General features: G+C 45.9%; 1 protein-coding gene across 2 annotated transcripts in view; it reads right to left on the reverse strand.

The window, feature by feature from the left end:
* Positions 1-26289, reverse strand: part of tpcn3 (two pore segment channel 3) — an 88865-nt gene that overhangs the window by 45713 nt on the left and 16863 nt on the right. For both annotated transcript variants that reach the window (XM_038799124.1, XM_038799123.1), the window contains exons 2-3: positions 22236-22318; positions 13338-13452 (exon numbers count right to left, since the gene is read on the reverse strand). In XM_038799124.1, coding sequence (XP_038655052.1) covers positions 13338-13452; positions 22236-22318 — 198 coding nt within the window. The remainder of the gene's footprint in view (positions 1-13337; positions 13453-22235; positions 22319-26289) is intronic.

Genomic DNA, 26289 nt, shown 5'->3' on the forward strand with positions numbered 1-26289 from the left:
AGGGAAGAGAAATCAGACAGCGTCTGACTTATATTTAGACATTTTAAAGGCTTTTCCAAAGGTTATTTGCGAAGCTCACGTAGGACCTCTAATGGTAAAAGTTCAGTATCACTATTAAAACTCAGCATAGGTCCTTGAAATGAAATACACAAAGGAAACGCACTCCTGCTCATCTGCCTATTATATAACAATAACTTTGTGCTGTATTGGTTGTATTTCCAATATCTGCAATGTTTTTAAATTCACTAACCTTTAGTCTGATTTTCAGAACACCAGGGCTCTATTCCATTTATGGTCAGTTCAGGATCCTCTCCAGCGACTGGAAAATCTGCCTCGTTTATTCTAAATATTTATAATTTCTAGACATTGGCTCAAAAGATCCGGAGGTCAGAGCTTGTTCAGGTTGAGAGGTCCTAGACCAGTGTTCCCGTAAATACCTCCTACCACTTTCCGTTCCTTTGGTTAGTTCCATGACCTGATCTTGCCTTCAATATTGAAAAGCATCGCTCGTTTTAACTGAACAGTAATCATAGAATTTTTACAGTGTAGGAGGCGGCCATTCAGCCCATCGAGTATGCACCAGCCCTTAGAAAGAGCACCCCACTTAAGCCCAGACTTCCACTTCATCCTCGTAACCCAGTAACCCCACCTAACATTTTGGACACTAAGGGGCAATTTAGCATGGCCAATGCACATATTTGGACCGTGGGAGGAAACCGGAGCACCCGGAGGAAACCCACGCAGACACGGGGAGAGCATGCAAACTTTAGTCACCCGAGGCCAGAATTGAACCCGGATCCCTGGAGCTGTGAGGCAGCAATGCTAACCACTGTGCCACATGCAGCCCTTAATGGCAGTTCCAGATGCACAGGTTAAAGTTCAAGTTATTGTCGTCACAAACGTCTTGGTGCTGAACCCTGACTTGAAAAGAATGTGCAACCTGGACCTTGCAACTATCCAAAGGTCCCAAAACACCAGAGTCACTGAGCAACTTATACCCCAAGTGCACTCGAACAATATCACTGCAATGTACATCCGCATTTCTTATTGTTTATGGTCAATGGTAAAAGTGGGATAGCAGTTTGGTTAATTATGCAAGTCACAATACATCTGACCCACTTATGACAGCAGACTCTGCACGCGACTCTGCATGTGACAGCACCGAAGAGGAGCTGCAGCAACAGAAATAAAAAAGGTTGCAATCCTCGGACTTTAAATAGTAAGTCCAATAAAAGAATGGAAGACAGGGCAAAGCTCTGTCTTAAAACCGTCAGGGCTGAATGTAATGACTTGTGCTTTTGCATGAACTTTTCAATAAAAAGTACTTTTCTGTATATGGAAACAACAGTACACTTCCACTACTAGAAGAGAAAAAAAGAGACATGGAAAGTAGAAGCAGGAGTGGGTAATTTGACCCTCCGTGCCTGTTCCACCATTTAAAACGTGTATGGCTGATTCTCCCTCTCGACGCCGTACTCCTGCGCACTCCCCATACCCCTTTTAGAGTCTAGAAATCGGTTTCCTTCTTAAATGTATTCAGTGGTGTGGCCTCCACAAACTTCTGTGGCAGAGAATTCGACAGGTTCACCTCCCTCTGAGTGAAGAAGATTCTCCTCATCTCAGTCCTAAATTGCCTATCCTGTGTCCGGAGACTGTGACACCCACAGTCAGAGGAAACATTATCCCAGCATCCTGTCTGTACCCAGGGATCAGGCTGGTGAACCTTCGTTGCACTCCCTCTATGGCAAGTAAATGTTTTCTCACATAAGGAGATCAAAACCATATGCAATCGTCCAGGTGTAGTCTCACCAAGGCCCTGTACAGCTGCAGTAAGATATCCTTGCCCCTGTACTACAGTACCTTCCTAGCTGCTTGCTGTGTCTGCATTCTTGCTTTCAGTAACTGGTATACAAGGCCACCCAGTTCAACATTTCCCAATCTATCATCATTTAGATAATACTCTGCCATTCTGTTTCTCTGTTCAAAGTGCACACTTATCCAGGTTATGCTGCATCTGCCATGTATTTGTCCACTCACTCAACTTACCTAAATCACCTTGGAAGACTCAACAATGCTCCTCGCCACTCACATTCCCACCAAGTTTCGTGTCATCAGCAAACTTGGAAATACTACGTTTGGTTCCCTCAGCCAAATAATTGATGTATACGGTGAATAGCTGGGACCCCACCAATCACCACCGTCACTTTGAAAAAGACGCATTTATTTCTACTGTTTTCTGTCTGCTAACCATTTTCAATCTATGCCAATATATTACCCCCAATCCCATGCTCTTTAATTTTGCACACTAACCCCTCACATGGGACTTCATCAAAACCGCTCTTAAAATCCAAATACACCACATCCATTGGTTCTCCCCAATCTACTCTACTAGTTACACCCTCAAAAAACTTGTCGGTTTGTCAAACACCAATTTCCCTTTCATCAATCCATGTTGACTGTGTCTAATCTGTTGACACTTTCCAAGTGTCCTGTTATCACATCCAACTCCAGCATTTCCCCACTACTGATGTTCGGTTAACTGGTCTCCAATTCTCTATTAATAGATTCATAGACATTTATTGCGCAGAAGGCAGCTATTCAGCCAATCGTGTCCACACCTGTCATCAACAATCTGACTACACTAATCCCATTTTCCAGCGCTTGGCCCATAGTCCTGTAGGTGATAGCAACACAAATGAATACCTAAATACTTCTTAGATGTCACAAGAGTTTCTGACTCACCATCCTTTCAGGCAGTGAGTTCCAGACTCCCAACACACTCTGGGTGAAAAGGTTTCTCCTCAACTCCTCTTAGTGTTCCACCTCTTACTTTAAATCTATTGACTTCTCTACTAATGGAAGAAGAACCTTCCTATCCACCCCATCTATGCCCCTCATGTCCTTATACAACTCTACCAGGCCCCCTCTCAACCATCGCTGTTCCAAGGAAAACAGCCCCAGCCTATCCAATCTATCCTCATAGCTCAGGCCCTCCGTTCCAGGCAGCATCCTGGTGAATCTTCTCTATACCCTCTCCAGTGCAATCACATCTTTCCTATAACGTGGTGACCAGAACTGCATGCAGTATACCAGTTGTGGCCTAATCAGTGTTTTATGAAGTTCCAGCATGACCTCCCTTCTCTTGTATTCTATGCCTCAGCTAATAAAGGCAAGATTCCCATATGCCTTCTTAACCACCTAATATGGATGGGAGGCATTGTAACAGTGTTTAGCACTGTTGCTTCACAGCACCAGGGACCCAGGTTCGATTCCCGACTTGGGTCATTGTCCGTGTGGAGTCTGCATATTCTCCCACTGACTGCTTGGGTTTCCTCCGGGTGTTCCAGTTTCCTCAAGTCCCGAAAGACGTGCTTGTTAGATGAATTAGATATTCTGAATTCTCCTTTAAGGTACCCGAACAGGCGCCGTAGTGTGGTAACGAGGGGATTTTCACAGTAACTTCAATGCAGTGTTAATGTAAGCTTACTTGTGACATTAATAAAGGTTATTATTGGGACTTACGGTGGCGGCCATGGAGGAGTAGGTCACACATTTGATAGCTCCCGCCTGTGACGGACCTTTGGACCTTTGTCCCCGTTTTTTTCCGGATGTTATGGGATAAATCGGTGAAGAGTGAGACAGTGAGGAGAAATCCCCCTCCGGTGTATGACGAATTGGACCAGAAATGGTCGTATGAGGAGATAAAGTCCTATAAGAAAGAGACGAGCAGAGTCGGTAACACGGGAAAGCATGGCGGAGAGCAAGGGCTGCGGGGAGACAACACAGTGGTCGACGGAGCAGCTGGTGAAGTTTTTCGAAGATTGTTTCGCCAAGCTGAAGAAAGACATGCTGGACCTGATTAAGGCTTCGATTGATCAGTTTTTCCGAATGAAGAGACCCACGGAAAAGTGATCCAGGAGGTGGAGAAAAAGGTGTCCGAACACGAGGAGCACACAACCGTGCTGGAGACCAAGGTGGAGATGATGAATGACCGCCAGAGAAGAATGCAGAAGAAGCTGGAGGACCTGGAGAACAGGAGGTCCAGGAGGCAGAATCTTAGAATTGTCGGCCTCCCTGAAGGCAGTGAGGGATCAGATGCGAGGGCTTATGTGACGAACATGTTGGAGAAGTTGATGGGGGCTGAGGCATTCCCTGGGCCCCTGGAAGTGGATAGAGCACACACGGCCCTCGCGAGGAAGCCCCGAGTGAACGAGCTGCCGAGGGCCTTGGTGGTACGCTTTCACCAGTTCCTGGACAAGGAACACGTTCTGCGGTGGGCCAAGAAGGAACGGAGCAGCAAGTGGGAGAATTGTGAGCTGTGCATTTATCAGGACCTGGGTGCGGATTTGGCCAAGAGGCGAGCTGGGTTTAATCGGGCAAAGACGGCCCTCTTTAAGAAGGGGATGAAGTTTGGGATGCTGTACCCAGCCCGTCTGTGGGTCACACATGAGGAACGGGACTTCTACTTTGAAACACCAGACAAAATGGACTTTTATTAAAGAAAAGAGGCTAGAGGTGAACTAAAGGACACTGTAGCCTTGGAGAGTATTGTGGTGGTGATTTGTTGTGCTGGGCTGTACAAGTATTAGTGTTATGTGTAATAAGGGGTGGTTTGGATGGCTAAAGGTAACTTTGGCTTGCAGGGAGCTGGTGAAAGGGGGTGGGGGGGGGGGGGGTTTGGGGCTTGTTCTGTTTTTGGGTGGGGTTTCTTTTTGCTAAAGTGGCTGTTTCTTCACTTTTTTCTGATGTTTGTTTACTGGGGAATGTGATGTTCTTAATATGTTTGTTCAAGTGGGGGGGGGGGAAGAGGGGAGAGAATAATGGTGAGACAGACTGCTTTGTGCTAGGAGCAGGCACCATCAAGTCAGCATGGGTCAGCTGACTCAAGGAAGCACAGTGGGGGAGGCGAGCAGGTGTTAAGCTGGAGCTTAACTTGGATTTCTAGTGTGGTTGCTGGGGGGGGGGGGGGGGGGGGGGGGAGCTGCTTTGCTGACACGGGAGGAACTGTTACTAGGACAAATGGGAGGTCAGGAACAGCGAATGCCCGGGGGGTGGGGGGTGTTAAGGGTTGACTGGGCCGGCTCGCGTGTTTGCGCATTTGAGGGGGCTGAAGGCTGACGTCGCAATGCTACGAGAGACACACCTAAAAGGTTACAGACCAGACTAGTTAGACTAGATTGAGAAAGGGGTGGGTTGGCCAAGTGTTCCACTCAGGGCTGGACTCACAGACCAGGGGGGTAGCGATCTTGATCAGCAAACGAGTGGCATTCAAGGCAGGAGGAATCGTGTCAGACAAGGGGGTGTAGGTGCATAATGGTGAGTGGGAAGCTGGAGGGGGAGCGGGTTGGGACAATGTGGAATTTATGAGGCGGGTGTTAGGTGAAATCCCAGACTTAGAGTCACATAACCTGATTATGGGAGGAGATTTTAACACAGTCATTGATCCGGAATTGGACCGGTCAAAATCCAGGACAGGGAGGAGGCCGGCAGCGGCAAAGGAATTGAAGGGTTTTATGGAACAGATGTTTGGGGAGGGGGGGGACCCATGAAGGTTTGCACAGCCAAGGGCGAACTAGTTTTCTTTTTCGTCACATGTGCACAAGGTGTACTCTCGCATCGACGTTTTTGTTCCGAGCAGGGCCCTAATACCGGAGGTGGTGGACACTGAGTACTCTGCAATCGCAGTGACGGATCATGCCCCACACTGGGTGGATCTACGGGTTAGTGTGGAGAGAGGGCAACGCCCGCTATGGAGACGGGATGTGGGGTTGCTAGCGGACGAAGCGATCTGTGGGCGGGTTAACAAGTCCATCCAGAACTACCTGGAAACAAATGATACGGGGGAGGTCTCTGTAGCGGCGGTTTGGGAAGCTCTGAAGGCAGTAGTCAGAGGGGAATTAATCTCGATACGGGCCCACAGAGAAAAGGCAGAATGGGCTGAAAGCGATAGATTAGTGGAGGAGATACTCGAAGGCCCCGGACGCGGGGCTACTGTGGGAACGGCGGAGGTTACAGGCGGAGTTTGGGCTGTTGACCACAGGGAAAGCAGTGGAACAGTTGAGGAAGGCAAGGTTCATTTCATTTTCATTTCAAGGGGGGTGTGTGGTGAATGTAACGTAGTAATTCACACTGTATTTACCAATACCATTGTAAGCGCAGTAGCATTATCCGACCACTAGGGGGAGTAGCTCTGGGAATGCTCAGGAGTTTGTACAGGGCTCCACCCTTGGCTCCGCCCACGACTCCTCCCCCTTGACTGCTGTATAAATAACCGTGTCCAGAGCCAGCCTGCAGTTCATCGAGAGTTCAACGGGTAACAGGCTGGCTCTGTAGTAAGTAGATTAAAACCACTGTTCATATCTTAAAGCACGTGTCTCGTGAATTGATGGTTCCATCAGAGTGATTTATGAGTACGGGGAAAAGACAAACAGAATGTTAGCGCACCAGCTCAGGAAAAGAGACACGGCCAGGTAGATAGGTAAAGAGTAGAGGCGGGAATACTGTCCTGGACCCAGTGGGGGTGAATGAGGTGTTTAAGGACTTTTATAGTAAATTATATGAGTCGGAACCCCCGGCGGGGGCGATGGGGATGAGCCAGTTTTTGGATCAGTTGAGGTTTTCGAGGGTAGATGAGGTTCTGGTGGAAGGGCTGGGAGCCCCAATTGAGATTGAGGAAATAATCAAGGGGCTGGAGGGCATGTAGTCTGGCCTGACGGCTACCCGGTGGAATTCTATAAGACATTTTCAGAGATATTGAGCTCACTGCTGGTGAGGACATTTAATGAAGCACAAGAGAAGGGAGCCCTCCCCCCAACAATGTCACAGGCCTCGATTTCATTGATCCTGAAACGGGAGAAGGATCCGGAGCAATGCAGGTCATACAGGCCAATTTCTCTCCTGAATGTGGATGCCAAAATGCTGGCTAAGATACTGGCCGCAAGGATGGAGGACTATGTCCCGGGGGTGATAGGGGAAGACCAGAAGGGATTTGTAAAGGGCAGGCAACTCAAGGCCAATGTTCGAAGGCTTTTGAATGTTATTATGATGTCTTCAGAAGGAGAGGCGGAGGTGGTGGTAGCGATAGATGCGGAGATGGCTTTTGATCGGGTGGAGTAAAATTACCTTTGGGAAGCGCTGGGAAGGTTTAGGTTTCAATGACTGGGTGCGGTTGCCAAACGTTTGCAATTACTACAGGGCATTTAATATAGCCATGATTTGGAAGTGGATAGTGGTGGAGGGGTCAGTGTGGGAGCGGATGGAGGCAGCGTCATGCAAAGACACAAGTTTGGGAGCACTGATATCAGCACCTCTTCCGTTCTCTGATACTCCACAAGTCTGGTGGTGGTGGCGGCTCTGAGAATCTGGGGGCAGTGGAGGAGATACAAGAGAAAATGAAATGAAATGAAAATCGCTTATTGTCACGAGTAGGCTTCAATGAAGTTACTGTGAAAAGCCCCTAGTCGCCACATTCCGGCGCCTGTCCAGGGAGGCTGGTACGGGAATCGAACCGTGCTGCTGGCCTGCTTGGTCGGCTTTAAAAGCCAGCGATTTAGCTCAGTGAGCTAAACCATACCCTTGTAGAGTAGAGGGAGCATCAGTTTGGACCCCGATTTATAATAATCATCGGTTTATACCGGGTAGGCTGGATGGTGGGTTTCGGAGATGGCAAAGGGCAAGAATTAGAAGGATGGGGATCTATTTATAGATGGGAGCTTTCCCAGCTCGAAAGCCTTGGAGGATAAATTTGAATTGCCAGCAGGGAACAGGTTTAGGTATTTGCAGGTGTGAGACTTCCTGAGAAAACAGGTGCCAGCCTTTCCGCTGCTGCCGCCACGGGGGATACAGGGCAGAGTAGTCCCCAGTACCTGGGTGGGAGAGGGGAAGGTTTCAGATATTTAACAGGAGCTTTCGGAGACAGAGGAAACTTCAGTGGAGGAGCTTAAGGGCAAGTGGGAGGAAGAGCTAAGAGGAGAGATAGAGGCGGGTCTGTGGGCGGATGCCCTGAGCAGGGTTAATACCTCCTCATCATGTGCCAGGCTCCGCCTGATACAATTTAAGGTAGTCCACCGGGCACACATGACAGTGGCTAGGATGAGCAGGTTTTTCGGAGTAGAGGATGGGTGTGCGAGGTGAGCGGGAAGCCCAGCAAATCACGTCCACATGTTTTGGGCATGCCCGAAGCTTAGAGGGTTTTTGCAGGGTTTTGCTGAGGCAATGTCCACGGTACTGAAAACACGGGTGGTGCCGAGTCCAGAAGTGGCGATCTTTGGAGTGTCGGAAGATCCGAGAGTTCAGGGGGCAAAAGAGGCCAACGCCTTGGCCTTTTGCCTCCCTGGTGGAAACAAATCTTGTTAATGGGAAGGGACTCGAAGCCTCCGAGTGTAGAGACCTGGGTTAGTGACATGACTGGGTTTCTCAGTCTTGAGAAAATGGGGGGGGGGGGGGGGGGTACAGGGGTCTGTGGATATGTTCCCAAAGGTCCCTCTGATCTCCAGTACTTTCCAGATTCCTACTATTCATATAGTGTAATCTTTTACCTTTCTAGCCCTCCCCAAATCCATTACCTCACATCTTTCTGGGTTGAATTCCATTTGCTCTGTCCACCTTAAGATTCCATTGATATTTCGTAGAATTTACAGTACAGAAGGAGGCCATTTGGCCCATCAAGTCTGCACCGGCTCTTGGAAAGAGCACCCTACCCAAGGTCAACACCTCCACCCTATCCCCATAACCCAGTAACCCCACCCAACACTAAGGGCAATTTTGAACACCAAGGGGAATTTATCATGGCCAATCCACCTAACCTGCACATCTTTGGACTGTGGGAGGAAACCGGAGCACCCGGAGGAAACCCACGCACACACGGGGAGGATGTGCAGACTCCGCACAGACAGTGAGCCAAGCCAGAATCGAACCTGGGACCCTGGAGCTGTGAAGCGATTGTGCTATCCACAATGCTACCGTGCTGCCCTCCATCTACAGCTATGCTCCTCACCATTTACCACCCTATCCATTTCCGTGTCATCTGCAAATTTCTTGATCATACCCCGTACATCCAAATCAGCCACGTACACCATTAATAGGAAGTGCCCCAGCCTCTGCGGACTCCCACTGGAAACAGACTTCCAGTCACAGAAACATCCCTCCACTATCACCCTCTGCTTCCTGCCTCGCAGCCCATTTTGGATCCAATGTGCCACTTTGCCTTGGGTCCCATGGGCCATTATTTTCTTGACCAGTCTGCCATGAAGGACCGTATCGAAAACTCTGCTAAAACCCATTCCGACAACATCAAATGCATTACCCTCATCAATATTCCTGGTTAGCGATTCAGAAAATTCAATTAAATTTGTCAAACACGACCTTCCCTTCAGAAACTCGAAGGGGCTGGAAAGAAACCTGGATGGGCCTGGTTTAGCACAGTGGACTAAACAACTGGCTTGTAATGCAGAACAATGCCAGCAGTGCGGGTTCAATTCCCGTACCAGCCTCCCTGAACAGGCGCCAGAATATGGCGACTAGGGGTTTTTCTGGGGCTGGTTTAGCACAGGGCTAAAGAGCTGTCTTTTAAAGCAGACCAAGGCAGGCCAGCAGCACTGTTCAATTCCCGTACCAGCGTCCCCGAACAGGCGCCGGAATGTGGCGACTAGGGGTTTTTCACAGTAGCTTCATTTGAAGCCTACTTGTGACAATAAGCGATTTTAATTTCATTTCATTTAATTTCATTTCAGAAACTATCCCCGATTAACCAGTGTCTATCCAAGGGCTCTGTCCCTCAGAATTTGTTCGAGTAACTTTCCCACCACCGAGGTTAGACTGACTGGCCTACAATTTCCTAGTCTATCTCTACCCCCTTTTTTAATAATGTGACTATATTAGCAATTCTCCAGTCCCCTGGCACCTCATCTGTTCCCACAGGGGATTGAACAATTACTGCCAGTGCCCCTGCTACCTCCTTGCCTCCCTCAACAGCCTGGGATACATCTCCGACCTGCGGATTTATCCATTGTTAAGGTTGCTAAACCTGCTAGTGACTCCACTGCCCCCAGGTTAATTCCTTCTCATATTTCACAGTCCTCCACCCTGATGTCTACACCTGTGTCGTCATTTTTCATTGTGAAGATGAAAACAAAGTATTCATTGAAGACCATACCCATATCTACTGGGTCACAGATTACCAAATGTCCACAATTGGCACTACTCTTTCCCTCATTGTGATGATCGGAATACCTTGCCCCTTTAAGAGGCTTGTGATGATCGGAATACATTGCCCCTTTAAGAGGCTTGGAACCCTGGGGGACTCCGCCTCTGGCTACGCCCCCTGGGAAACAGTACATAAGATGAGACTCCATTTTGCGAGGACACTTCTCATGGAGGCTGCCATTGTTCACTGCTTATTAAAGCCTTTGATTACTGACCTAACTTTCGTGTCGTAATTGAGAGTGCCTCACTCATCATACGCTTGCTCAATATATTTTTAAAACCCCCCTTTGGATTTTCTTTTATTCTACCTGGCAAAGCTTTTTCATGCACTCTTACATTTCCTAATTCCCTTCTTAAGATCCCCCCCTGCACTTTTTACACTCCTTTAGGGATTCTGCCATGTTGAGCCGTCAGTTTCTGCCATAAGATCATCATCATAGAATTTACAGTGCAGAAGGAGGCCATTCGGCCCATCGAGTCTGCACTGGCTCCTGGAAAGAGCACCCTACCCAAGGTGAACACCTCCACCCTATCCCCATAACCCAGTAACTCCACCCAACACTAAGGGCAATTTTGGACACTAAGGGCAATTTATCATGTCCAATCCACCTAACTTGTACACCTTTGGACTGTGGGAAGAAACCGGAGCACCCGGAGGAAACCCACGCAGCTTATTTTTTTTCTTAATCCTGACCTTTAATCCTCTTGACGTCCAGGGTTCCACGGTCTTGGTCCCACTTTTGTCTTTATGGGAACATGTTTTCCCTGTACTCTCGCTATCTCCTCCTTGAAGGCCTCCCACTGCTTTAACACAGTTTTATCTGCAAGTAGCTGCTCCCTCCTATTTTTCAATAGCAGGGTTGCATTGCCTCTCCAATGTGCTGGGAATCTACAGAATTTACCAATTTCATTCAATTCCCCGTTTTCCCTCTACCCTTGGTTCTGGGAAGTTATTTGTGTCTTCCTTCGTGAAGACAAAGCTAAAGTAGTCATTTATTTGCTTGGCCATTTCCTTGCTCTCCATAACAAATGTTCCTGTTTCAGACTATAAGGAACCCACATTTGCCTTCACTAATATTTTTCTTTTTACATACTTATAGAAGCTTTTTCAATTCACTTTAGTAACTTGCAAGTTTACTTTCCTTTCTTAATCAATCTCTTGGTCCGCCTTTGCTGAATTCTACACTGCTCCCAATCCCCAGCTTGCGTTTTTCTCGCAATTTGATCTGACTCCTCTTCGGATCCAATACTATCCTAACTTATTTTGTAAGCCATGGTTGGGCCGCTTTTCCTGTTGTGTTTTTGCACCAGAAAGGAATGCAGTAACTGTTGCAATGCATACATTTGTTCCTTAAATATTAGCCATTGCCTATCTACCGGCACGCCTTTTCATAATGCTCCCCAATCTATCAGTCAACTCACGCCTCATTACCTTCGTAGTTTATTTTGTTTAGATTAGGGACCCTAGTTTCAGATTGGACTTCTTCACATTCCATCCTAATGGAGAATTCTATCATGTTATGGTCATTGCTCCCTAAAGGACCCCACACAACGTGATTATTAATTAACTTCTTCTCATTGCAAAATACCAGATCAAGAATAGCATGCCCTCTAGTTGGTTCCTTGACATACTAGTCTAAAAAATCATCTTTTACACACTCTAGGAATTTATTCGAGCTGTATTAAATTTCCCCAATCTGCATGTAGACTTAAAGTCACCTATAATCACTGTACTCAGCAGGTCAGGCAGCATCTATGGGGAGAGAAACAGAGTTGTTTCTTAAAAGTAAATTTAGAGTACCCAGTTATTTATTATTTTCCAATTAAGGGGCAATTTAGCGTGGCCAATCCACCTAACCTGCACATCTTTGGGTTGTGGGTGTGGAACCCACGCAGACATGGGGAGTGTGTGCAACCTCCATACGGACAGTGACCCAGAGCCGGGATTTGAATCCAGGTCCTCAGCGCCGCAGTCCCAGTGCTAACCACTGAGCCACATGCGGCCCCAGAAACAGAGTTAACTGCCTCATCGCACCCGACATGATGAAGCGACAAGGCCAGTATCTCGCGAGAAGCCTCTTGCGAGATTAGAGATGTCTGCCGAGATACATCCAAGCCATTAGGCTCATTCAAATATGTGTGTTGGATTCTCCTGGCACCTGGGAACCAATAGTGGCACCAGGCTGGCAGTGGCACTCCCAGGCTGGCCGTTCCAGGGTCTAGGTCTGAGGGAGGCCATGCCCATGAAAAGGGGGATGAGGAGGAGGGGGTGAGGGGGGGTAAAGGGAGAGTATGAAGGGGCCTCATTTTGATTTAATCACGTCCAACTTTTCAAGTCGGTGACCTCTTATCAGAGGAAGGAAGACAAGAACCAGAATCAATGGGGTTGACGAAGTTTCCCACAGAAGGATAAGGGTAAGTGGCATGAATACTTAAAAGGGAAGATTTTATCATTTACTCCCAATTCAAAAAGAGGTCAGCAACCTCAAGTCCTGTGTGACTGCAAAACAAATGAGAGATTTTTAGAAATTCATTCATGGCTGGGCCGGCATATGTTACCCATCCCCAACTGCCCCGATTGGCTTGTTAGGCTATTTCAGAGAGAGGCACACAAGTGTCAACCACATTGCGCTGGACCTGGAGTCACATGTAGGCCAGGATAGCTAGTTTCCTTCCCTAAAGCATTTTGCAACAATCGATAACGGTTTCATGGTCATCATTAGAATTTTAATTTCAGACTCAAATTTCACCATCTGCCATGGTGACCCCGTGAGGGTGGTGAGGCCGTGGAATGCCCTACCTGCAACAGTAGTGAACTCGCCAACATTGAGGGCATTTAAAAATTTATTGGATAAGCATATGGATGATAAGGGCATAGTGTAGGTTAGATGGCCTTTAGATTTTTTTCCATGTCGGTGCAACATCGAGGGCCGAAGGGCCTGTACTGCGCTGTATCGTTCTATGTTCTATGTTCTATGGTGGGGATCGAACCTGGGTCCCCAATATCACTATGCCACCGCCTCCCCTATATACTGCTGTTGCTACGACAATCACAGGCTGGTAGCGATTAAATGGAACGGAGTCATGGCAGAAGTAATGAAGATTGAATGCAGAAGTCACTGAAAGGAACTCACCCAGATTGGCAGCAAATAGACTGCAGGATCTTCAAAGAGGCCAAGGAGAAGATCCACAAGGACAAAAAAATAAGTAATTCCCTGTGTAGACCAGTGATTGTACAATTTGTAGAATCTAGGGGAGAAAAAGTACCAAAATTATTAATCATTTGACAAAGTGGAAGAAATATTACAGCTAATGAGGAATTTTGTGAAGTAAATTGACTCAGAAAGTCAAAATCAGTTAGTTTGAGCAATGTTCTGACCAATATTAACCTACAATTTTAGACCATGAAAAATGGACAGACCTTTCTGTCCATTAAACTTACTCTACCATTTAATACAAGACGGGCAAGACGGACAAGAAGGGCAGCACGATAGCATGGTGGTTAGCATAAATGCTTCACAGCTCCAGGGTCCCAGGTTCGATTCCCGGCTGGGTCACTGTCTGTGTGGAGTCTGCACGTCCTCCCCGTGTGTGCGTGGGTTTCCTCCGGGTGCTCCGGTTTCCTCCCACAGTCCAAAGATGTGCGGGTTAGGTGGATTGGCCATGCTAAATTGCCCGTAGTGTCCTAAAAAATAAGGTTAAGGGGGGAGGGAGGGTTGTTGGGTTACGGGTATAGGGTGGATACGTGGGTTTGAGTAGGGTGATCATTGCTCGGCACAACATCGAGGGCTGAAGGGCCTGTTCTGTGCTGTACTGTTCTATGTTCTATGTACATGCTGATTTGATTGTGGCCTCAATTCTACACTCCTGTTGCTCATCCCCATAACCTATTTTTTTCTTAATTTTAGAGTACCCAATTCATTTTTTCCAATTAAGGGGCAATTTAGCGTGGCCAATCCACCTACCCTGCACATCTTTGGGTTGTGGGGGCACAACCCACGCAAACTGCACACGGACAGTGACCCAGTGCCGGGATCAAACATGGGACCTCGGTGCCGTGAAGGAGCAATGCTAACCAATGCGCCACAAGTGCTGCCCTGCCCCCATAACCTTTCACTCTTTTGTCAATTAAATATCCATCTAACAGCTTGAATATATTCAATTACACAGCCTCCACTGTTCCCCATGGAAGGGAACTCCAAAAAAACTAATGATCTGAGGAAAAATTCCTCATCTGTCTTAAATAGATCATAGAATTTACAGTGCAGAAGGAGGCCATTCAGCCCATCGAGTCTGCACCAACTCTTGGAAAGAGCATCCTACCCAAGGTCAACACCTCCACCCTATCCCCATAACCCAGTAACCCCACCCAACACTAAGGGCAATTTTGGACACTAAGGGCAATTTATAATGGCCAATCCACCTAACCTGCACATCTTTGGACTGTGTGACGAAACCGGAGCACCCAGAGAAAACCCACGCACACACAGGGAGGATGTGCAGACTCTGCACAGTGACCCAAGCCGGAATCGAACCTAGGACCCTGGAGCTGTGAAGTGATTGTGCTATCCACAATGCTACCGTGCTGCCATAAATGGGACACACCTTATATACAAACCGTGTCCCCAGGTTCTAGATACGCCCAAAAGGGGAAATATCCTCCCAACATCTAAACTGTCAAGTCTACTCAGAATCCTTTATGTTTGAAAAAGGTCACTTTGCATTCTCCTAAACTCCAATGAGCTCAAGCCCAACCTCTTTGGATTCAGCCTAGTGAACCTTCTGTGAATTGCTTCCAATCCCCAAGTAAGGATACCAAAGATGTATGTGGTTTTCCAGGTATGGTCTCACTAATGCTCTGCACAGTTGTGGAAAGGCTACTTTTATACAGCGCGCCCCAAAAGCGATGAAGGCTCAACATTGCATTTGTGGAGTGGGCACCGAGTCAGAGGTCGGCTGGTGAAGAACATGCAGCTGGGCTTTCAGTCCGACTGATATTTTAATGAAATAGTTCACAGGACTGGCTTCCCTGGAACGTCAAAAGGTTTCATCTCACCCTACATTCTGCTGACAATGAGCTCGGTCTTGGTGGAGTTGCTGCCACAGGGATTCAGTTGAGACTTTAGCTTGAGGTCGACTTCTCCCTTTGTCTCTGCTGCCAGGGACTAGTCTCTCTGGAGCTTCTCAGGTGAGTTTTCTCACCTTTATGCGCAAGATTTTTTCAGAGTAGAACTTCAATGTTGGTGCCCTTTTCTTGATTCCTTCAGTCTTTTTACATGCAAACGTAAGTATTAGGAGCAGGAGTAGGCCACTTGGCCTTGGGAGCCTGCTCCACTGTTTAATAAGATCATGGTTGATCTGATTGTAAGCTTCAACCTTATTGTAAGCTTCAACCTTAGACTATTAGGCTTGTAAATCTTTTCTGAACTGCTTCTAATGTATTTACAATAGGCTACTACCTTCACTCACTTACCTGCAACAGCCGAGGGGGGTGTCCTTCAGGGAAGGTGGGGTTGTGGTGGGGGGGGGGGGGGGGGGGGGTTGTGTGGCCTTTGCCCAGGATGCAGGGGGTCAGGTCTGGGGCCTTTCCTGGTATGGGGTCATTTAACTGGTCCTCCCATCTGTAGCCTTTAAAACATTTAGATCCCTTTTTTTCCCAAAGGGTGCCAAGAAAGTGAAAGTTTTTTCTCTGTAGCCCTCAACCCTTTTAAGTTCTCTCCCAGTATGTAAAGATCAAAGATCTGCGAGAACAAAATGAAAGCCTTCCCTTTAATGTGGTAGAAACCTTTGAGCTGCTTTTATCAGTCAATTTCATTGCACATTGAACTTTTTTCAAGCCTCTGTGCATGCCTAGAAATCTAAAAACTTTGAACTGCATTATTTCAATTTCATGGTCCATTGCCTTTTACAAGCCTCTTGATCAACAGGTCCAGACTATTTCAAAAGAAGGGTTACCGTTGTTTATTTACGGGACCATTAATTCTGAAGTATTTCCTTTTTAAAATAAATTTAGTGTACCCAATTCATTTTTTCCCCCTCCAATTGAAGGACAATTTAGCGTGCTCAATGCACCTAACCCGCACATCTTTGGGTTGTGGGGGTGAAACCCACACAAACACGGGGAGAATGTGCAAACTCCACATGGACAGTGACCCAGAGCCGGGATCGAACCTGGAACCTTGGCGCCGTGAGGCAACAGGGCTAACCCACTGCGCCACCGTGCTGCCCAGTACTTCCGCTTTTGACAAGCTGATCTTTCGAACCACAGTTTAAAAAAAAAGGAGGCCATCTCTTTGTTTTGAAGAGCTACCAAGAAAGAGCAGTTGTGGGGGGCACTCAGGCAGAGAACCTGACTAACTGCTCTGCTGTTTTTTTTAAAAAACATTCAGTTATAGGATGTGGGCATCACTGGCTAAGCCAGCATTTATTACCCAGCCCTAGTTGCCCTGGAGAAAGTGGTGATGAACTGCCCCTTGAACCGCGACAGCCCATGTGTTGTATGTACAACCACAGTGCTGTTAGAGAGAGGGAGTTCCAGGAATTTGACCCAGTGACAGTGAAGGAATGGTGATATATTTCCAAGTCAGGGTGGTGACCGACTTGGACGGGAACCTCCACCTGTGTTCACAGGCATCTGTTACCTTTGTTCAGTATCTGTTGCTTTTGTCCTTCCAGATGGTAGTGGTTGTGGGTTTGGTTGGTGTTGCCCAAGGAACCTCAGAGTTCCTGCAGTGCATCTTGTAGATGGTACACACTGTTCATCAATGATGGAGATATAAAATGTTTGTGGTAAGGATAGCAGGAAGCATGCTGCTTTTTCCTGGATAGTGTGTCACGTGAGAGTACCCTTTAAGAAATGGGTGTTTAAGAAATGTACCTTTAAGAAATGGAGCTGCTCATGTCACTGGAGTGATGTCAGAGTGTGGGTGAAGCTGAGCTCTACTTCTGCTTTTTTTGATTTCAGTTTGAGAAAGAGCTTGGGAGTGTCTGTGTTTTTCAGTGAGCTGAATCTGAAGTTAAAAGTGAGCTGCATTGCTGTTGATCTCTGCCATCAAAAGACTATCTATGGATCATTTGGAAAACTCAGAATTGTAAAAGGTCTCAGTATTGAATATAATTCTAATGTGCTCCCGTTTGAAGGTTTACTAAGTCTTTTGAATGTTAAAAGGACAGCATACAGGTTGTTTAGTGCTGTATTCTTTGGGGGGTGTATTTGATTTACTAGTTGCTAAGAGATTCACTGTTTGTTTTGAAAAGGTTAACTTGAGTTCATAGAATAGAACATAGAACATAGAACACTACAGCGCAGTACGGGCTCTTCGGCCCTCGATGTTGCGCCGACCTGTGAAACCATCTGAAGCCTATCTGACCTACACTATTCCATTTTCATCCAGATGTCTATCCAGTGACCACTTAAATGCCCTTAAAGTTGGCGAGTCTACTACTGTTGCAGGCAGGGCGTTCCACACCCCTACTAAAGAAACAGCCTCTGACATCTGTCCTATATCTACCACCCCTCAATATAAAGTTATGTCCTCTCGTGTTGGTCATCACCATCCGAGGAAAGAGACTCTCACTGTCCACCCTACCTAACCCTCTGACTATCTTATATGTCTCTATTAAGTCACCTCTCAGCCTTCTCCTCTCTAACGAAAACAACCTCAAGTCCCTGAGCCTTTCCTCGTAAGACCTTCCCTCCATACCAGGCAACATCCTAGTAAATCTCCTCTGAACCCTTTCCAAAGCTTCCACATCCTTCCTAAAATGTGGTGACCAGAACTGCACGCAGTACTCCAGGTGCTGCCGCACCAGAGTTATGTACAGCTGCAGCATGACCTTGTGGCTCCGAAACTCAATCCCCCTGCTGATAAAGGCTAGCACACCATATGACTTCTTAACAGCCCTATTAACCTGGGTGGCAACTTTCAGGGATTTATGTACCTGGATGCCGAGATCTCTCTGTTCATCTACACTACCAAGAATCTTGCCATTAGCCCTGTACTCTGCATTCCTGTTACTCCTTCCAAAGTGAACCACCTCACACTTTTCCGCATTAAACTCCATCTGCCACCTCTCAGCCCAGCTCTGCAGCTTATCTATGTCCCTCTGTATCCTATAACATCCTTCAGCACTATCCACAACTCCACCGATTTTCGTGTCATCTGCAAATTTACTAACCCATCCTTCTACACCCTCTTCCAGGTCATTTATAAAAATGACAAACAGCAGTGGCCCCAAAACAGATCCTTGCGGTACACCACTAGTAACTGAACTCCAGGATGAACATTTGCCATCAACCACCACTCTCTGTCTTCTTTCAGCTAGCCAATTACTGATCCAAACCGCTAAATCACCTTCAATCCCATACTTCCTTATTTTCTGCAATAGCCTACCGTGGGGAACCTTATCAAACGCCTTACTGAAATCTATATACACCACATCAACCGCTTTACCCTGATCCACCTGTTTGGTCACCTTCTCAAAAAACTCAATAAGGTTTGTGAGGCATGACCTACCCTTCACAAAACCGTGTTGACTATCGCTAATCAACTTGTTCTTTTCAAGATGATTATAAATCCTATCTCTTATAACCTTTTCCAACATTTTACCCACAACCGAATTAAGGCTCACAGGTCTATAATTACCAGGGTTGTCTCTACTCCCCTTCTTGAACAAGGGGACAACATTTGCTATCCTCCAGTCTTCCGGCACTATTCCTGTCGACAAAGACGACATAAAGATCAAGGACAAAGGCTCTGCAATCTCCTCCCTGGCTTCCCAGAGAATCCTAGGATAAATCCCATCTGGCCCAGGAGACTTATCTATTTTGACATTTTCCAAAATTGCTTTTGAACCTCAATTCCATCTAGCCTGGTCGACTGAACCCGAGTGTTCTCCTCGACAACATTGTCTTTCTCCAGTGTAAACACTGACGAAAAATATCCATTTAACGCTTCCCCTATCTCCTCTGATTCCACACACAACTTTCCACTACTATCCTTGATTGGCCCTAATCTTGCTCTAGTCATTCTTTTGTTCCTGATATACCTATAGAAAGCCTTAGGGTTTTCCTTGATCCTATCCGCCAATGACTTTTCGTGTCCTCTCCTCGCTCTTCTTAACTCTCCCTTTAGGTCCTTCCTGGCTAACTTGTAACTCTCAAGTGCCCTAACTGAGCCTACATGTCCTAACATAAGCCTTCTTCTTCCTCTTGACAAGTGCTTCAACTTCCTTAGTAAACCACGGTTCCCTTGCTCGACAACTTCCTCCCTGCCTGACAGGTACATACTTATCAAGGACACGCAGTAGCTGTTCCTTGAAAAAGCTCCACATTTCGATTGTACCCATCCCCTGCAGTTTCCTTCCCCATCCTATACATCCTAAATCTTGCCGAATAGCATCATAATTGCCTTTCCCCCAGCTATAATTCTTGCCTTGCGGTATATACCTATCCCTGCCCATTGCTAAAGTAAACATAACGGAGTTGTGATCACTATCACCAAAGTGCTCACCTACGTCTAAATCTAACACCTGGCCGGGTTCATTACCCAGTACCAAATCCAATGTGGCCTCGCCCCTTGTTGGCCTGTCTACATACTGTGTCAGAAAACCCTCCTGCACACACTGTACAAAAACTGACCCATCTATAGTACTCGAACTATAGTATTTCCAGTCAATATTTGGAAAGTTAAAGTCCCCCATAACAACTACCCTGTTACTCTCGCTCCTGTCGAGAATCATCTTTGCAATCCTTTCCTCTACATCTCTGGAACTATTCGGAGGTCTATAGACAACTCCCAACAGGGTGACCTCTCCTCTACTGTTCCTAACCTCGGCCCATACTACCTCAGTAGACGAGTCCTCAAACATCCTTTCTACCGCCGTAATACTTTCCTTGATTAACAATAAACATTGTTTTGTTTTTTTTAAAAAAACACTGGTCCATTTTCTGCAGTACCATACCTGTAGAGTGAGCAGTGTGCTCCCCATACCACAATCTACTAAAAGTTGTGGGTCAGGTGAACTCCATGATACACTTTGGGATTCTCTAAACCCCGACCCATAACAAGTGTCAAGCCTGCTGTGTGTTGTTGGAGGTGCAATCATCCAGGCAAGTGGAGAGTATTCAATCACACTCCTAACTTGTGCCTTGTAGATGGTGGACAGGCTTTGAGGGGAGTCAGGGGGTGGGTTATGCGCTGCTGGTTTCCCAATCTCTGACCTGTCTTGTAGCCACAGTATTTATTTTGCTAGTCCAGTTCAGTTTCTATCAATGGTAACCCCCAGGAAAATGATAGTGGGGGTTCATAAATACATAGAAAAATAGGAGGAGTTAGCTATTTGGCACTTCGAGCCTGCTCAGTCATTCATTATGATCATGGCTAATCATCCAACTCAATAGCCTAATCCCACCTTATCCCATATCCTTTGATCCCCTTCACCTCAAGAAATCTATCGATCTCCTTTGTGAAAACATACAAGGTGGGATTCTCTGATTGCTGACGCCAAAATCGCATTCGGCGATTGGCCGGAGAATCCCTTTTTACACTGAAATCGGGGGCGATGCCGTTCTTCCGATGCTCCGCCCCTTCAAAAGCGGCATACTTGGGGAGTACGACACAAGCCTTTGGGAAAGCCTCAGGACATCACCTGAAGCCCCACCTCCCCGATGGGCCAACTTCCCAACAGCGTCAGTCACGTGTCCTCTCAACTTTCGGACCTGGCGTGGTGGTTGCAGACTGGCAAACAGGATTAGGTCGGCAGGTCAGGTGTCTTTCATGTGTTGGTGCAAACTCGATGGGCCGAAGGACCTCTTCTACACTATTATTCTGTGATTCTGTAACCCTGCGCCATGTATTTCCCCACTCACTCAACTTGTCTAAATCACCTTGAAGCCTCTTTACTTCCTCCTCACCGCTCAGAATTCCACTTCGTTTTGTGTTGTCAGAAAACTTGGTACATTTAATTCCCCTCATCCAAATTGTTTTTTTTAATATGCAAGTGAATAGCTGCCACACACGCACTAATCCGCATGGTATGTCACGAGTCATTGCCTTCCGTTCCAAAAAGACCCATTTATTTCTACTCCGTTTCCTAACCATTCTCATCCATGCCAATATGTTACCGCCAATCCCTTGTGCTTTCATTTTTCACGTGAACCTTTTACGTGGGACTTTATCAAAAGCGTTCTGAAAATCCAAATACATCACATTCACTGGCTTCCATTCTGCTAGTCGAGTCCTCAAAAAATCTGGAGTAGTTTGTCAAACAGAATTTCCCTTTCATAAATTCATGTTGATTTTGTCTAATCCCGCTGATATTTTGTAAATGCTCGGTTATCACATCCTTTATAATAGACTCTGGTATTTTCCCTAGTACATGTTTGGCTAACTTGTCTGCAATTCCTTGTTTTCTCCCTCCCTACTTTTAAAACAGCAGAATTACATTTGCCACTCTCAGGACTGTTTCAGAATCTCAGAAGATGACAACCCAACTATTTGGATTCAAAATCAGGATTAAGGTGTTTGGTTTGGGGTGGACGTAGCACAGGGTGTCAGGGGTTAGTGTGGATAATCAGGTGAGCTCAGAAGAGAGATGCACATTTTCCCAATAGGGTGATTTACATTCAAAAGTGTTTTCAAACTATCATATGGAATTTATTACTGATATGGATATGTTCCTCATCTGTTACCTACAATGCTACAGGCAAAGAGCTAGTTTGCAAAATCAGCCAGAGCCTCTCCTCCCTAGAACACATGCTCCAGGAGCAGGAATAGGCAATTTAGCCTCCCGAGCCTGACACCCTCAATGTAAACATGGCCTATCCAATCCTGGGCCTCAACTCCACTGCCCTGCCCGTTCTCCATAATTCTTCAACCCATTACCCAACTCCTCAAATTTACTCACTATCCCTACAACCACCGCACTCTCGGGTAGCGAATTCCACACACATTCTTAACCTCACGAAGCATGAAACCAAAGACTTTGGACACTGTTGCAACTAATGTAATGATAAATTATTAAAATCTTACCTGATTGCTTGTGGTGAAGTTTCAAACTGGATGTTTCTGTTATACTGAGCATCGGAGACATAAGCTGCAGCCAGTTGCAGTTGCTGTGAAATTTAAATACAAGTTAAACACAAAAGGATTAGACTTCAAGAAGTACTTGACCAACAAAGTTGTTAATCATCATGGTAGTATCTATTGATTTCCTACGATACAACAATGGCTACAATTCAAAAATACTTTGTTGATTATAAAGCATTTTCGGAGGGGTCCTGTGATTATAGAAGTTGCTCCAAAAAATAGGAGGCTTTCTTTCCCAAGCTCTAAATGGACAGCAAGCGTTGGAACCAATGCTTCCCTCCCTTTTGACTTTGGGAAAATTTTATCAATTTTCACAGAATTATGGGATTGTTACAGAACAGAAGGAGACTATTTGTCCATTGTGTCTGCACCAGCTCACCAAAAGCGCAATTAACCTACAGCCATTCCCCATAACAGTGCCCATTCCTCCTGTTCAGATAATAATCCAATTCCCTCTTGAATACTTCAATCGAACCTGCCCACACTCTCAGGCATTGCGTTCCAGACCTTAACACACTCATTGCATGGAAAAGCTTCTACGGTCATCATTGCTTCTTTTGCCAATTACCTTAAATCTGCGCCCTCTTAATCTCGATCCTGCCGCCTATGGGAACAGCTACTCCCTACTCCATTCTCTACTCTCCCATCCCTCTCCAAGATTTGGAATTTCTCAAGCAAATCTCCATTCAGACAACTCTTCGCCAATGAAAACATCTTCTCCAACCTATCCATGTAACTGAAGTTCCTCATCTCAGGAACCTTGCTCATGAACCTTTTCTGCACCCTCTCCAATGTCTTCACGTCACTCTTCAGGTGGGGCGCTCAAAACTGGATACAATGCTCCAGTTGAGGCCATACCGGTGTTTTATACATGTTTAATGTTACCTCTTTGTTCTTGTGATCCAAGCCCAATTCATGAAATCTAGGACACTGTATGCTTTCTGAACAATTCTTCCAAATTTTGTATTGAATAGGAAAGCTGGCCAACATTGTGCCGTGAAGCATGAGGGTAAAAGAGGTCAACAGATTCACGTGCGAGAAAAACTGCCACTCGGTGGACTGAATTTCGTGGGAACAGGCTTACAACTGGACTATTTTGGAACAGCGAGAACAAGGCTCTCTCAAGGACAAATAAGGCCTGTGGGCCGCAGGATATTTTGTACGAATGAACTATAATTTACAAGCCATAACATTATAAAATAGCAGGAGCCTCTGAGATTTTAGTGGGATCAAAATTCGCAAAACAAGACGGGGGTTTGGAAACTCCGGAGCGATCGTGGCCAGCTTCTTTCTGGCGGGTAGTATTTTTGTTCAAACTGCGAGTCTCGAAACTTGGGAAACTGTTTAAGCAAGCACATAACCAAAGTCTTTCTTTTTTAAATGAACAAAAAAAAAATTCCAATTAAGGGGCAGGTTAGCGTGGCCAATCCACCTACCCTGCACATCTTTGGGTTGTGGGGGGGAGATTTAAACATCTCAATCGCCTGAGCCTGAATTAAGAGGACAGTAGCTCCATGGGTTAGGTCGTTGAAGGGAGCATAAAAACAAAGAGCTGGGCAGCTGATTAGTTTTGAAGACGCATTTGAACTCCTAACATTGCAGACAAATTGTTGGAGCAAATGATTAGGAGTGACTAATGGTTAATACCAAAAGTAACTTCCAATAATCAGTCTTGAGGGGTGTTCAGCAATCCTCATGTGCGTAGACAAGGAGAGACCAGATGGGAAGTTATCAACAAAGGTACCTGGGAAGGAGTTTAAGAGGATTAAGGAGAGACACTCTCTTCTCTTCCTCTCCACCAAGATCGGCGCCGGACCCCAAAAATTACTGTGTTGATTAACTGAATACTGAGGAATGTCAGTGTCTCGGCTCGAATAGGAAATGACACTCAGGACAGTGAACAGCACCAGGGTAGGGTGCAGTGCTGTTCTGGTGGGTTATGTTCGGGAAAGACAGTAGCCGTAGCTGGGAGAACAGACTTCTAAAAGAAATTGCATGTGAACAAGTTGATAAGAACAGTGCAGACTCAAAAACAAACTGCGCAAAGACGGGCAGTGATTGAAAGCTGTCAGGAAAAGAAGAAGAGTATCATGAACTTCGATTGGGGAGCAGAAGGCTCCATCACAAGGTTTATAGCAGAACACTACCCCATATTGTATAGTAAAAGCAAAGTTAATAATAGCTTTGTCATATGCTATAATGCGACTGATAGATTAACACAGAGACAGTAGCAAACGATGCCCTGGGAGCTGTGGAAGAATGTGACGGAGATTACGAGAACATCCTTGATTGCTTCAGAAAGGAAACAGCGAGTTGGAGGAAATCTGGAATACGTTAGTCTGCAGTACACATCTGTGTGCCTTGCAACTGAGTAAAAGGTGCAAAGAGTTAAGGGAACAGGTAGATCAGCTACAGAATGGAGCTTGCAGGAGAGCATGTCTGTCCTGAACGAAGTTACATTGGGAAGAGGCACATGATAGGCTGCATGGTGCTAAGAAAAAAAACTACAGCTGTTAGACCAAAGGTTAGAACAAGATTTGATTTACAGTCAGAAAATGAGGAGATAGAAGATGCAGGGGGGATTTTGAGGAAGTTAATTCATCCACAAAGTGCCCCCTCCCGTGAAGCAGACCAGTCCCCATGCTTAGTTAAAATTAAACACCCAGAGACACAAATGTTCTAGCTGTTATCTCCAAAGCCAGGTCAGCTGAAAGCTCAACTCCCTCTTCTCCACCTCTCCTGTGTGATAAGGGAATGCCGGATGGGAGGTTAGCCATGACCTCTGCACCGTTGTGATCCATGTCCCTTACTCCAAGTTGGTTTGCTCAGTCGAAGGAATACCATACATTTCCGTCATGTCATTGTTGAAGCAGTGTATTGTACGCAATCACCATAGATTCAAAGAATTTGTTTGGCAAAGGAACTAAAATTACTTTAAATCAAACTGCTGTGAGTTTTTGTTCAAAGAAATTTGAACCATGCTAGAATTCGAAAGGGTTGTGCTGGAGTTTGAAATAAGGCAGTACAAATTTCAAACTATGAAAGTCTGACCCAAGACAAATTTGGCAGCAATTCAATTTGAATTTTCCAAAACATTTGATTCATAAAAAAATGTTGAATGTCAGCTAACAACCCGTTTCATAAAATATCTCTTGTAACTTTGGTTCAGTAGCAAATATGGGAAAGTGTAAAGATGATTACTGCATGTGCCTAAATTTGTAGTAAGGGATTGAGAGTTTGCAGTGTGCTGTCTTTAAGGTCCTACACTTACAAGGGAATCAACTATTACAAATTTATAGCTCTGAGAATGTGTGTTGCTTTAGTTTTAACGAAAGAGTGAGCTTTTGGGGCTGGTTTCGCACAGTGGGCTGTTGAGGGATTGGGACTACCTAGGATGATCTTTCAAACATATTCGGAATAAGGTAAATGAGTTGATGTCGCAAATCATCATGAATGACTATGATTTAGTGGCCATTACTGAAACATTACTGGGAGTTAAATATCGAAGGGTATCAAACTATTCGGAAGGACAGAGTGAATGGTAAGGGAGGTGGTGTAGCTCTGTTATTTAAGGATGACATCCGGGCAACAGTAAGGGATGACATCGGTCCTATGGAGGAGAAGGTTGAATCCATTTAGGTGGAAATCAGGAATAGTAAGGCACAAAAGTCACTGATAGGAGTAGTCCATAGGCCACCAAATAGTAACATTATGGTGGGGCAGGCAATAAACAAAGAAATAACTGATGCATGTAGAAATGTTACAGCAGTTATCATGGGGGATTTTAATCTACATGTCGATTGGTTTAACCAGGTCGGTCAAGGCAACCTTGAGGAGGGGTTTATAGAATGTATCCGCGATAGTTTCCTAGAACAGTATGTAATGGAACCTACGAGGGAACAAGCGATCCTAGATCTGGTCCTGTGTAATGAGACCGGATTGATTCATGATCTCATAGTTACGGATCCTCTCGGAATGAGCGATCACAATATGGTGG

Source organism: Scyliorhinus canicula, chromosome 6 (assembly GCF_902713615.1).
Source record: "Scyliorhinus canicula chromosome 6, sScyCan1.1, whole genome shotgun sequence".
Lineage (NCBI taxonomy): Eukaryota > Metazoa > Chordata > Chondrichthyes > Carcharhiniformes > Scyliorhinidae > Scyliorhinus > Scyliorhinus canicula.